The following is a 13,730-nucleotide window of genomic DNA, read 5'->3' on the forward strand; positions in this document are numbered from 1 at the left end:
GGGCCTCTGTGTGCCTGACCTTGTTTGGCCAGTCTCAAACATGAAGGTGGTGGTGATTGAGTTGCCACGAGGGGGCGCCGCAGCCTCAGGACACAGTGATCCTAGCACCCAGACTCCTCCCAGGGCCCCATTTGTCTCCACGGCAACCAAACAGCATTGCACCTGTGCCCTCCACCTCCCGCCCCGCCCAGGCTGTGCCCTCCTTGGAGAGGAGCCCAAGGGAGGCTCCCACGGGGAGAGAGGCACCCAATCCCTCTAGTTCTCCCAAGCCTGCGGGGCCCCGGCCTGCACCTGTCAGGAACATTCCAGACACCTCAGCCTGGCCAGCAGCTGCACTGTGGGCGCTGCCAGGCCACAGCCTCAGTGTTCACCCTGCTGGGTCTCTGGGCTGTCAGAGGTGCAGGCTGTGTGGATGGTCCTCAGTGACTTTGGTAATAAAACAACACAAAGTGAGACAGTGGAGGAAAGACGTTCTGCCTAAAGCAGATTGAAGTCTTCTTTTTTGTACATATTTTGGTGTTATGTTTCTCTTAAGATGTGTGTGGGAGGTGGGCAGGCATTAAGGTGTAGCACTCTCTTTCCCTAATAAATAAATAAATCTTTTAAAAAAAAGGTGAAGACAGTTGAGTTGAACTTGAGTTGGAGGTCAAGCACCAAGTCTGTGGCTGATGTGGCCAATGTGGGCCTTTGATTGGTCAGCGCCCTGGGTGCCTGAGGTTTTGAGGCACCATTCTGCAGCCTCGCCATCCTTATGGGGTGCCCCCAAGCAGAGCTGTTCCTCTCTCTGGAGCCTTTCCCACGGGGGGACCCCACCTCCCGCACCTCAGTGATCTTGGCTCTGTCTGGCTAAAGCCTCTGTGAGTCAGCCCAGGGTGAGGCCCTGTGTTGGGGTTCTGCATTCAGGATGTGCCCAACAATTGCTGGATGAATGGCCACTCCCGAGAAGCCAGGGTCTTCCCCCTGGCCCAGGGTGAGGCATCTACAGGGGTTTGAGTGAACTAGAGGCTGATCCAGCAGTCATTGGTGGCCTTGCCCAAGGTGACAGGTGATGGAGTGCCACAGCCAGTCGCTACAGGGCCCCTGAGTCAGGGTGCCAGAGGAAGGCCTGGCTCTGGCTGCCAACCTGGTGAGGAACACTCCGCTCCCTGTTGTGGCAACCTTGTTGGCAGGCGCTGTCCGAAGAGTTTCCACGGAATGTCGGCAACGCGGCCTCGGGGCCAGGGCAGACTGGAGCAGGAGCGGGGCTCCTCATGGGGCCAGCACCGTGTGCAGGGCTGCCTTGTCCCCGCACAACCCCAGCGCCCAGAATGGTGCCCAGCACACGTTTTTGATTCAGTGCCAGCTGGCAATGACCAACTTAGCACCCAAACCCCAAGACAGCCTTGCTGGTGGCTGGTGGCCCGTATGCTTCCTGGAGAGACTTCTGAAGTGCTGTGTGCACACTTGAGGGGTGCAGCAGCACCCTAGACCGCTCTTTGTCCTCCCTGGGCCAGTGAGGCAGAGCTGCAACCTGGATCCCAGGCACACTGGCTGTGTGACTGCAGGCCAGCCACACTACCTCTCTGGGCCTTGCTGCCTCACATGTGAGGGTCCGGAGAAAATAATGCCAAGTCAACATAGAGGCGATTCCAGTTCAACACTAAGCAGACAGGTCTACTCACTGCTGGTCCAGCTGTCATGCCACCTCCTCCAGGAAGCCATTTCCTCCTAAAGGAGGCTCCTGCCTGCCCTAGAGCCCGAGGTGAGGCCTGGGTAGATGATGTGCTTGGTTAATGCTTGCTAGGACTTGCTCCTGGTCACCTAAGGCACCTGCAGTGGGCCTTGGGGAACTCAGTGCTGGAGCTCCACTGCAAAGGACCTGCCCCTTCCATGGTGAGACTGGAGCCCTGGGGATGTGGCCATGCTCACATGTCCACCACCTCTGCTCGGGAGACCCCTGGCCCTTCCTCATGCCCCCAGCAAGGCCCAGCCTCTGGCTTCAGCTGTAGTTTCTCTTCTAGCAATGGCATCTCCTGCTATCTCTTCTTCTAGGCCTGAGAGCCCCTGTGTGGTGGTGGCATTAAATCCTCCAGATGTGCAAGGTGGGTGGATGGGCAGTCTCCAACCCATTCTGCAGAACAGGAAAATTGAAGCAGGACCAGCATGGATAAGAGTCAAGGGTTGAGACCCCATGCTGAGTTAGCAGAGACTGAGAGAGAGCTTGACTTGGAACACAGGATTCTGGCTACAGATCCCAGCTGCTTCTGCAGGGCCCCTTCCTCCACACCTGCTCACTCACTCCCGTTAGAGCCTTCTGACCCTGGGACATCCTGCGCAGAGCAGCTGCTGACCCAAGTCTCAGCATCATATTTTTACAAGAGCTGGCTCCCCAGTTGCTCTGCCCTGCAGCCCCTTGTAGGCTGAGAGGCTACAAATAACCCAGGGGGCTGCTGCCCTGTTTGGGGGTGGGCAGAGCTGCCCAGCCCCTCACTTCTCCACATCTTACCAGGTGACCTGCGGCGGAGGTGAGCCCTGTATGGTGCAGGTGAGCAGGACATTGGCATGTTCCCAGACGGCGTGCGAGCGCAACGGGATCCAGAACCAGGGCCCGCGGCCGGCACACAACTCCCGCAGCTCCCGGGCCTCGCGGATCTTCTGCTCTGTCTGGAGGATGAGGGGTGGAGGCTGTGAGCTGGGAACCACCTCCCCTCCCCGACTCCACCAGACACTCAGGCTCTGGGTGGGCTCAGTTCCAGTCTCTACTAGCTGAGAGGCTGGTGCCTCAGTTTCCTTATCTATAAAACGGGGAAGGTAATGGTATCCCCTTGGTCCCCTGTGGGGATATAATGAGGCTGATGGGAAGGGACGAGTAGGAACTCTTGCAGTTGGGGGGTGGCTGGGGAAGGGATGTAGAGCCACTTCAAGGGCCGAAAAGGGTCAGGAGTTGCTTTGCCTGAGGGTCTCTTAGACCCTGGAAAAGTCACTTGACAAGTGCAGTCTCATTTATGTCCCCTTTGGCCATAAGAGCTGTTGCAGCCACACCCACTACATAGAGGAAAAGACAAGCTCAGGAATGCCAGCTGCTTGCCTAAGGTCACACAGCAGGGGACTGGGGGTGTCAGGAGGCGCAGAGACGCTGAGTCCTGCCTGGGTGTCCAGTGGGCTACAGGGAAGAAATGAGCGAGTGGACAGTGCCCAGCAGGTCCCAGGCGTGTGACCCTCACCCGTCGCCACAGGGCATGGCGGTCCTGCCTCTGGCGCAGCAGCTGGTGTGTGTTCAGGACAGCGATGTCCGTCTTCTCCCAGTCATTGCCGAAGCCCACGCGCTTCTGCCCGCGCTCCTCCAGCTCTACAGTTGAGGTCTGGTGCCGCAGCTGGGCTTCCCTGGGGGACAGAGGCTGGTGGGGCTCAGGGGGGCCCGGGGCCACCACCCAGGCAATGCCAGCCAAGGATGCATAGCACCTCCACCTCTCTTGCTCTCCCATTCTACAGCATGGGTAACTGAGGTTTGGTGATGCACTTCAGTCCAGTCAGGGTGTGACCCAGGCCACTCATCACCCTCCCCCCAGTCACCAGGCTGCCAGGCTTATCTGCCTTGCCAGCCCCTGGAGAAGTCAGAGGCTTGAAGGCTGGTGGACTGGCCCCCGCTCCCAGCCCTCTGCTGGTGATGGGGTCCCTGCACTCTGCTGGGACATGCTCCTTATGTTGATGCGGACCTGTCCCCAGGCAACACATGTACCCTTGTGCCCTGTGGTGGGACAGCTCGGTCCGGGCCTCCCTTCCAGACGCTGTCTTTAGCTCGGGGTGAATGTTCAGCGAGGAGCCAGAGACAGAGCTGGGCTCATGGGAAGGCGCCGGCTCACTCACCAAGACACCTCCTTGGTTGCTGTCAGGGCCAGGGCTGCTGCCAGGGCATAGTCAGCAGGGCTGAACTCGGGCTCTTCCTCCCTGCATGGGCAGCGGCCAGGCTGTTAGTGTCCTGTAGGGCTGGGAGGGCATCATGGGGAAGGGGTGTGCAGGTGGGGGCCGGGGGGAGGGACTCCCTGCAGATAGACCTCGCTGCTGCCCAAGCCTCAGGACACAGCAGCCAGAGCCAGGCCTCCCTCCCTAGTCTGCAGTCTCAGAGCCAGGCTTCCCACCCTCAGAATGGAGCCTGCAGAGGGCAGGGTTGTGCCTCCCTGCTTGGGCTGGGGGCTCCACGCCCACCTGCTGCGGAAGGTGTGTCTTCGCACGGAGGAGCCCATGTGCAAGCTGTGCTGCCGCTCCTCCTTCTGCTCCTCCTCCTGCCGGTGTTCCCGCCTGTGCACCTCCACGACCTGGGGGGGCCGGGGCTCCCCACCACTGGCGGGGTTGTGCGGCAGGGTCATGACTGAGACAACCTGCCAAGGCCAAGGTACATGGTCACTCTCCCAGGTGTCCACCGCCCCTTCTCATAAGAGCTCACTTTCATATGAGTGGGAGGGGTGGGAGATCTCTTTTTAGTGAGGAGGGGGGTATTGAGGCATGAGAGGGAAAGGGGATCACCTGAGGGGACAGAAGCAGCTTTGGGGCCTGCCCCAGCCATGCACGCCCCAGCTGAGTGAGCAGACGCCCCGTTGCCAGCCTCTTCCTGCCACATCCCAGGGGCCTCATGTGCTGCAGGTTGGGCTGCACTTTCCCCAGTCTGGGCCTCCACTTGCCAGACCCTGAGCAACTAGACACTGTGACATCCAGGGCTGTCTCTGGCCTTCAGAGTGGGCAGGTGGTCCCGGTCTCCCCTGTCCTGCTCCTACGGTCACTTAGCCCCAGTCCTGAGTCTTCGCCCTGTCCCTGTCCTCACTCAGCCTCAGCCCTGGGCCTTCGCCCTGTCCCTGTCCTCACTCAGCCCCAGCCCTGGGCCTTTGTCCATACGTGTCTAATCTGCTGCAATGCTTTCCCCTCCTCCAGGCCTCTTGTACTCTACTCCTGTTCAAAATCTGACATGTGTGACTTTGCGTGTGACTTGGTGTTCTCATCTGTGAAATGGGTCTGCCATCCTCCTAGAGTGCTTAGTGTTAGCTGTCAGCATTGTTTTTCCAAAGTGCCTCCTCCTCTGTGCCTTTGCTTAGTAACTATGTCTGACTCTCCAACAGGACTGCAGGGTTGCTGAAGTGGTCTTGTGTGCAGCCACTGCGTGCCAGGCCCTATCAGCGATGCTCAATCCTCAATATAATTGGCAGTACCCCTGTCCTCACATTTTGCTGCCTAGGAGGGGAAGCTGCCTGTCCGAGCCAGGAGTTGGCTGGCAGGGCGAGGGACATGAAAGGGCCTGATGGCTAGCCCTCTTGACCCCTGGTCATGTGCCCAGGTCTTGGCTGGGGGACACAGTGGACCATATGATCTTTCTCCCATGAAGGGGGTCTCAGCATGTGAACCCTCCTTTGTGTTCTGAGGACCCGGGGTCGAGGTCACAGATGGGGTGCCGGGTAGATTTGGGTCAAAGTGATGTGACGCTTATTCGGGAAGCAGAGTGTGCAGGTCAGAAGGGGTCAGTCTCGGGCCGACTTGGGTTGCTTGCTGATCCGGAGCCCAGGGTCGTGGAGAGTCCCTCTGATCCTAAAGCTCACAACTCATGGGGGTGTCCTGGGGTGGCAGTGCACCTGCAACCAGGGATCCCCATCCACAAGTCTCTGATTAGGAAGGTCCTTGCTGGATTTGGGGAATAAAAACAGAAGAGAGAAGGCCTCAGCTCTTGGCTGTCTACTCCCACGAGGCCCTGCTGCCCCGGCCCCTCCAGGCTTGCTGTGGAGTGTGAATGTGCACGTGTGTGTGTTTGCCTGTTCACAAGTGTGGTGTGTGCATGTGTCTGTATACATACACGTGCATGTGCACCTGTGCACACGTGTGAGCGTATGTATGCGTGCACACACGTGTACACACAAGCGAGTATATTGTGTACACATACATGTGTATGCATGTGCGCGTGTGTGCCTGTGCATACCTGTGTACATGTGTGTGCTGGCATGGGAGTGTGTGTAAGCAGTTAGATTAAGAGGCAGATAAGCCCAGGTTCCTGGCAGGTCTTAAAAAGAGGAGTTTCTTTAAAAGTGTACAGGATGCACTCCGAGTTTCCCATTTGACCAGAGAACAAAAGCTGGCTGGCCGACTTGGGAGTGTGAATTGCACTGCCCTGGGTTTCCAGTTTTATCACCGAATAGCAAGCAAGCAAGGAAGTCTCTTGTCTTCCCCAAAGCTATCTTTGGCCAGCTCAAAGTGTCAACCTCGGTTCCTGCGGGTCTCCGGTTTATCATGAGACAGTGAGGAGACGGTGCCTAAACACTCAGCTTATGAGAGTGGAAGCAGAAGTCACCAAGCGTACCTTTCTGACGGCTTTGCTGTGAACAAGCTAGACAAGATCACTGCTTCTCCACCCTCTGATGCTGCATGTTCTCCAAAACTGAGTTTAAAAAACTCAGCCCTCCTAAACATTTGGGTCTTTCCTGGCTTGGAACCCCATTCCTGTTGCTGTGGCAAGTGGTTTTCTGTCTTCAATAAATCTTGCTTTGCTCCCTGAAAGTGTTCACATGAAAATTCTTCTCTGTGGGAGACAAGAACTGAGGTTGCTTCCATCCTTTGTGTTGAACCTGTGTAACGTGTGAATGTGTGTGGGGTGTGCATGTGTGTGTGGATTGCGTCCTCACCTGGCAATGCACACAGCACCAAATGCCCTCTCCTTAGGCTTCTAACACAGAGGGGGCCTGGAGGGGGATTTGTGGGGACCAGGGGGCTGGGACAGCAGGGGGTCAGCCTTAGTGGTATTGTGCCCAGTTCTGCTCCATCTGGCGTCCACAGTGGTGACCATCAGAACAGAGAGAACAGAGACAGGGGGTGACTGAAGAGTTAGTTGGGACTTGGGACCACCCCTAAGCCCTGAGGGCACCAGGCCAGCCACTCCCTGCCTCCGCCTGTTCGGGAGGGAAGAGGTGGCTAGCTGTATTCCCTCTGCCCTCTCCTCCCCACAGCCCAGGGTGAGAGCTGCTGGTCCTACCCCTTTCTGCTCCTGGCCCCCACACCTCCCAGCCTAGAGACCTGAGGGCTTTCCCTACCCTGGCCTCCCTGAGACTCTGGGAGCCCAGGGTTAAGGCTGGCTGGCGTCAGCGTTGGCCTCCTATCCCTGGTGGCTCAGCTTCTGATTAACACTGTGGCTGGCCTGGGCCTGGCACTCCTCCCTGGCCTCCGGGCCACCAGCTGCCAGACCCCTGGCTTTAACGGATGAGCCATTGATGCTTTTTAAAGCACTGACTGATGCACGGGATTAGGGGGGGACGAGTTTGTGCAGCCTTTGCTGCCCTTGCTGGGGCCCCCCTCCCAGCCTAGGGGGGCCTCTGTCCAGCACTCCATGCCAGGGAGGGGTCTGTGACCCAGGATCCTGCTGTGCACCCCAGGAGGCCCTCTCCTAGGGCTGGGTCCTGAGCTAGGGGTTGGGGCAGAGGCAGTGGCTGAAGGAGTCTGTTAGGGGTCGGCTGTGCCAGCCACGGGTTCTCACGGCTTCCGAGAGGCCCTGGCTGTGCTGAGCCAAGGCAAGCCCTTCCCGAGCGTTGCTGGAGGAGATCCCTCCTGGCTCTTGGATTTGGGATCCCAGGACTCGCCCTCTCCCTCCACCTGTGGCTGGGCAAAACATGGCTTGGCCAGCGCTGCTTGAGTTTCCCAGTTGTGCCAGCTCACCCACTCCCCACACCAGGCTCTGGTTCCGAGGGCATCACCAACATCCCCCAGGACTCAGCTCACAGGACCTGATGCACGCAGGAGGGACGTCCTTTCTCATTCCTACGTGTGCTGCTACCCAGGCCGTGGTCTCCTCTTCCCTACACCCACACACCCTGCCCAAACACTTACAGAGCCCCCTCCCCAGGGGCTCCTCCTCCTCCCTGGGGACTGACACTTACAGAAACGGCTGTGCCCACTGGGGAGTGTCCGGGGAGACGCGCGCAGAAGGTGACAGCCTCTCCGGCCTCTTCGTGTCCTCAGTTCAGTGGGGACTGGGAGGAGAACGTGGGCTTGCCGCCCGCAAGGTCTTAAATATAGCAGCGTGAGATGGTGCGATGACAATGGAGAGGGGCTGTGTCCTTCCAGCAAGGCTGGGCTGAGCAACAGGTGGTGCCTCCCCCACGCACCCCACCCCACACGGTTGCCGCTCTCGGCTCTGGGCAATGTGCCCAGCCCCTGTCCCAGCGGGAGAAGGGGCCAGCCCAGCCTGGAACTGGTGAATGAAGGCAGACCTGGAGGTTTTCCAGTTGCTGGGAGTGCTGATGAGAATTCTCTCTCTCTGTGGATTTTGGGGTGCCCCAAGGAACGGGGCTCAGTGTCTTCCATCTGATTCCCTTGCAAAAAAGGGGAGAGATGGTGAAATCGGGCATCCAGATGATGCTAAGGCAGTGAAAGGAAGGGGACCTAAACATGCAAGTAAGTTGTCACTATCTAAATAAGAAGTGTCCACTGCTCCTTGCTCTGCCACTCCCAGTAACCGCAGATACAGCCCCTGGCCTGCTCACAGTGTGGAGTGTGGGTATGTGTTTGTGTGTGTGTGCTGTGATGAGGCCATGGCACAGCCTGGCAGAAGCTGGGAGTTCTCAGGCAGGCATTGCTGGGCCAGGCCTTGGGATGAGCAGATCTGGGGAGAACTGAGTCAGCTCTAGGCTGCGGAGCACAACTGCAGTCCCTGGGGCCTCAGGGGCCAGCAGCACTATGCCCAGTCCTCTTCCTAGTGTCCTGGGGACGCCTCGCTGGAGAGGGAGAGATTGCACAAGCAAACCCGGAACAAAGCCCAGCACCCCGCTTGACTCAGGAAGCCCTTTCTAAGCCGTCCAGCTTCTTGCCTTCCTTCCCGGCTGCAGGGTTGATTACTCTAGGCTGCAGCCAGGAGGCAGGACTGCCTGTGGGTTTCCCACATGGGAGGCAGCGGCCCAAGTACCTGGGCCACCCCCCGCTGCTTCCCCAGATGCATGAGCAAGGAGCTGGATTGGAAATGGAACAGCTGGAACTTGAGCTGCACACATGTGAATGTGCACTTAGGGCCAGCAGGGATGTGCGCTTCCGGCCCAGTGGTGCACAGCCGTCTAAACAGGGGAGAGCACACCCAAGCCCCAGGGGTACCGTACCCCAGGGTCACACTGGCTATAGCTCTGGATCTGCCCTGCTTCTGCGTTAGGTGCCCTTTCATTACTGTAACTACAATCCCTGAGAGGAAGTAGGTCTACTGAGGCTCTTGGCTTTAGAGGTTTGCAGATCAAGCTCAGCATCCCCACCCGTGTGGTATCAGTTGAGGGCAGTGGCTGGCAAGTGCAGGCTGAGGGAGGGTCAGATGGCAATATATAGAAAGAACGCTCGACTGCTGTGCCCAAGGTGGGGGTTCTTTATGAAGCCACTAGGATTCAGCCATAGAATCCCTCCCCAGCAACGTCACACGATCCAGGGCCCCACCTTCAGATGCCATGGCTGCTTGGAGATCCACCCCAGTCCAAGAGCAGGAGACTTAGGAGGCAAGGCCCTGCACATGTGGGTCTTTGGGAGAAGGCCCAGGTCAGTGCCCAAAGCAGAACAGGTCCTAGCTGGGACCTGGGGATGGTCACTTAACTACCTTGGTTTTTCTCACCTGTGCAGTACTCACATGTTGGAAAGATTTACTGAGAACAAGTAAAGCTGTGGTCTGTGACCTGGCTGAGTGAAAGCCCTGCTAGTAACCCCAAGCTCTGTGACAGACAGAGTCTTCCAAATAGCCACAACGGCTGGGAGTGATCCAAGCAAAAGCCAGGAGCCTGGAACATCGTCAGGGTCTTCCCTGCAGGTACAGTCTCGGCCATCCTCTGCTGCCTTCCCAGGTGCACCAGCAGGGAGTTGGATCAGAAGTGGAGCAGCGGGACTTAAACCTGTGTTCACATGGGATGCCAGAGTTGCAGGCAGTGGCTTAACTACCATAATGCTGGCCTGCCTTCAGCCTCTTTTATAAATTTTTATTTGTTTTAGTTCATTTGAAAGGCAAAAACACAGAGAAAGACACACACACATGTTTCATCTGCTGGTTCATTTTCCAAATAGCTGCCACAGTCAGGGCTGGGCTAGGCTGAAGCCAGGAACTTAATCTAGGTCTCCCACAGGAGAGGCAAGGACCCAACTGCTCGAGCCATCACCTGCTGCCTCCCAGGGTATGCACTGGCAGGAAGCTGGACCAGAAACTGGGGAGCTGGGACTCCAACTATGTACTCCAATATGGAGTGTGGGCATCCCAAGGGGTGGCCTAACCACTGTGGCCAACACCTGGCCCCTCAAGGTTTCAACCATGGCAGTCTGTGGGAGAACCATGCAACCCGCTTTCCTACTACAATGCAGTAAGGTCTGGGAGGGTCACAGTGCAAGAATGAAAGGTCTCCTGGTTCGGCGTGCTGGCTGGTGTCCTGCTGGCAGAGTCCCATGTGACTCACAGCATACCCGTGTCTGTCCCTGCCCCTCCTCGGAGCAGAGTCCTGTGTGACTCAGAGGGCGACATGTCTGTCCTCCTTCTCCTTAGAACGCAGTCCTAGTTCCCTCCTAGACTCCATCTTGGCAACTCAGGCCATGCCAATCACTCCTCAAAGAGCCTACTTCTCCATACTGAAGTTGGGTGAGTTTTCACTCTCTTTGTACCATTAACATAGAACATTAACATTAGCATAGAACTCTGGGGGCCAAACCCTTGCTATGGGTCTTGGGGAGACACCCCAGTAAGACCCCACCAGAGCAGCACCTGCTCCAGCAGTGACCTGGAGACTCCTCTGGCTCACAGGTATGAAACACCTGGTAGTGTACCTAACCCACACCTCTCCTTCCTTCTTTTCTGCTCTCCTTCATCTCCTTCCTGGGACTTAGGGCCAAGCAGACAACTCCTTGAATCCTGTTTCACCTAGTAACAACCCAACCTCCACATCATTTTAATTTTTTCAAGCTGGCAACCAAGCTGTCCTTGGCTGATGGCTCCCCTGCTGGCTCCAAAGGAGAACTGCCTGGCTCTCTGCTCTTGCCTGCCCCGTGCTCTTCCCTCTACTCAGGTATCCTTCCCTCCTTCCTCTGCGGCTCTTCTATTCCATTTAGCTCTTGTTGCTGTTGTTCTCATGTCTACAGGGTGAGGCTTATCTTCCTTGTGCCTCTTGTGCTTCTTGTGCCTGAGAGCGGGCAGGGAAAATAGGCCCAAGCAGCCAAGGTGCTGAGAGCCACGTCTCCCCAGCAACAGCCATAGCTGGAAGGCAGGGGCAGGACCTCTCATCTGCAGCCAGGCCAGCTTTAGCTCACAGTGTCTGTCCCGGGAGGTGGGATGCGGGTGACACCAGGCCATGGTCTCCTCGTGCCAGGCTGATGCCCAGACCTGGGAGGACCCCGAAGAACCTGGTCCCATAGGTGGGATCTTAGGCGTCTCCTGTATTTTCCTGGAGCTAGGGGCCTGGCTGGCCAGTCTTGCCACTGCCCATCGGGAGCTGATATTCTGGAAGTGTAGTAGGAACATGTTGCTGGAAGGATGTGGTTCCCTGAGCTCGCCTGGGGCAGCCATCTAAGGGACTTGTTAGAAATACTGATTCTCCACGAGCTGGGGAGGTAGCAGGGCTGAGATGGGGCGGGGAAGCTGTATTTCAAACACAGCTTTAGGAAACTAACTTAAGGCAAGCCAACTTTCTGAGCTGTGCTTTCCTCTATGCAAACTCTCAGTGATGGGTCCCGCGAAGGTAGCTGACGGGCCACGCTGTTGAAGTCCTTTTCTTTTTTCACCATACTGCTGCTTCTCCAGGAGTACCCCACAGCACCCCTAACCCGTGGCTCTAGTTACTCCCATCTTGGTCACTTCCAGTCCTAAAGTATTAAACACAAAATTCCAGAAACAAATACTGTACCTGCTTTGGACAGTGCCAGCCACACTGCCCACGTCTTGCACCCCGGGATCCTTCAGTAGCCATCCCCGACGTCAGATCCACGATATGGCAGTGCTTGTGTCCAAGTAGCTTTTACCTTATTTACAGCATTGATTATCCTGTCATTTGAGCTATTGTTGGCCACCTCTTTACATCATTTACAAATGACGCCTTATCATAGATACATGCATGGAGGCAAAAACTATCCGTGGCTTCAGGTCCCTTGGGAAAGGGGCAGGGGAATTACCGTGTGATAGTCATTTATTGTTGGGCTTGGTTTTTCCATGCCTGGTAGGCAGGTGACACCTGGGAGGTGCGTCTTTCTCAGGACTGCACTAGGTGATGCTGTGTGGAGTTCCGCCAATGGAGAGGGGGCTTGGGGGGGGGCGGTTTAGGAATGGTGTGGCTGCCTCTGGCCGGGAACCTCAAGGGTCCTGCTTCCTGTGCCCCATCTGGGGAGAAGGGCCAACCTTAGGAGGGTCGGATACCCTTAGACGCAGAACTCACAGCTGTCCTTGCTTCGTGGTCCTGGGGATTGAAGAGAAATCAATGGTTCTGGATGAAAAAGCAAACCCGGGGAGCTCCCCAGTGCCGCTTACCAAGAGAACTCACCCAGCTGCTGGGTGTTTGCACCAAGAAACACGGGAGGATGGGTAGCCCCTCTGGCCAGGGGGCCCCTAGGGACAGGATGTTGGCAATAGGGGTGCAAGTGGGGAGCCACTGTGAGGGTTGGCTTAACGGCTTAACAGTTGCTGAGCCACAAGCAAGGTCTGGGTGCTGGGGAGGGTGGCCCTCTCTGCCAGGGAAGGTAGGGAGTCAGGGACCTTGATCAGATGTTAAATATTAATTCCAGATAAGAAGGAAGCCACCTGTCACCTGTCCCAGGGTGGGGGAGGGATGCAGAAAAGAAGTAGTCCTGCTGGTGGGAGCAGTTAAGGGCGCGTGACACCGTGGGTGGGTGGGAGTGTCACACAGAGGTCACCAGGGTGTGATCCCACTGTCTCAAAAATGCTCAGTGAGCCCATTGGGCCAAGGGTGTGATCAGGGAGCCCCCTTAGGGTCCTCCCTCCTTAGGCCTCCTTGGTCTTGTCCTCCAGGCACCCAAGCAGTGCGGGAACCACAGGGGGCATGGGGAGGCGGGGGAAGGGAGGACAGGAGCCCAGTATTGTGGGACGCTCCACCCCAGCAGAGGAGGTGTCAGAGCCCACCTCTGGCACCCACATGCAGCTTCTTTCTCTGGCCTCCAGGAGAAGGTGGCTGCACTGCCTCTCTGCAACCGTCCTTGCCACTTGATGCAGCCACCTGCCCCCCTGCTCCAGCATGGCCTGGCACAACCAGATCAGTGAGCCCCGGGGATGCCTGAAGGCCAGCTCAGGCAGTCTGGACGCAGAAATGATCACAGGAAGTAGCTCCCACTTATCGGGCAGCACTGTGTGTAAGCAGGCACTTGAGGGGCATCAGCAGTTCATCCTCAATTTATATCCATTTTTCAGTGAGGAAGCTGGGGTTCTGAAGTTACACAGCTGTTGAGTGGTGAGGGTGGGATTTGAACCCAGAAGGGCTGGACCCAAGGCTTAGTCCCCAGTGCCGGGAACTAAACACTGTTCACAATCACATCCCTTTCGGAGCCCACAGGACCCCACGTGTTTTTCCAGTCCTGTTCTCAGCATTGTGTCTGAAAATTCCGCCTGCGGAAAGAGCTTACGGTCCATCTCCTGGGTGGATCTGCTGTGGGTGCTAACTTAGCTGAGGAGTGAAGTAGATGGGTGCACCTGCAGGGAAGCAGGGATCCCTGGTGGGGACCCAGCCCCAGACCACCCACCCCGCTTCCCAGAGTTGTGCACTTGGCGGCAGTTGCAG

The 13,730-nt window shown here is 57.2% G+C and overlaps 1 protein-coding gene across 2 annotated transcripts in view; it reads right to left on the reverse strand.

Annotated features, from left to right (window-relative positions):
* Window positions 1-8,029, reverse strand: part of MYOM3 (myomesin 3) — a 45,708-nt gene extending 37,679 nt beyond the window's left edge. The window contains exons 1-6 of one of the 2 annotated variants that reach the window (XM_058676859.1): window positions 7,884-8,029; window positions 6,639-6,776; window positions 4,186-4,358; window positions 3,847-3,927; window positions 3,204-3,363; window positions 2,486-2,643 (exon numbers count right to left, since the gene is read on the reverse strand). In XM_058676859.1, coding sequence (XP_058532842.1) covers window positions 2,486-2,643; window positions 3,204-3,363; window positions 3,847-3,927; window positions 4,186-4,346 — 560 coding nt within the window. In that variant the 5' untranslated portion in view covers window positions 4,347-4,358; window positions 6,639-6,776; window positions 7,884-8,029. The remainder of the gene's footprint in view (window positions 1-2,485; window positions 2,644-3,203; window positions 3,364-3,846; window positions 3,928-4,185; window positions 4,359-6,638; window positions 6,777-7,883) is intronic. The other variant, XM_004592376.2, reaches the window with a different exon arrangement.
* Window positions 8,030-13,730: the final 5,701 nt, after the last annotated feature.

This window comes from Ochotona princeps, chromosome 2 (genome assembly GCF_030435755.1).
Source record: "Ochotona princeps isolate mOchPri1 chromosome 2, mOchPri1.hap1, whole genome shotgun sequence".
NCBI lineage: Eukaryota > Metazoa > Chordata > Mammalia > Lagomorpha > Ochotonidae > Ochotona > Ochotona princeps.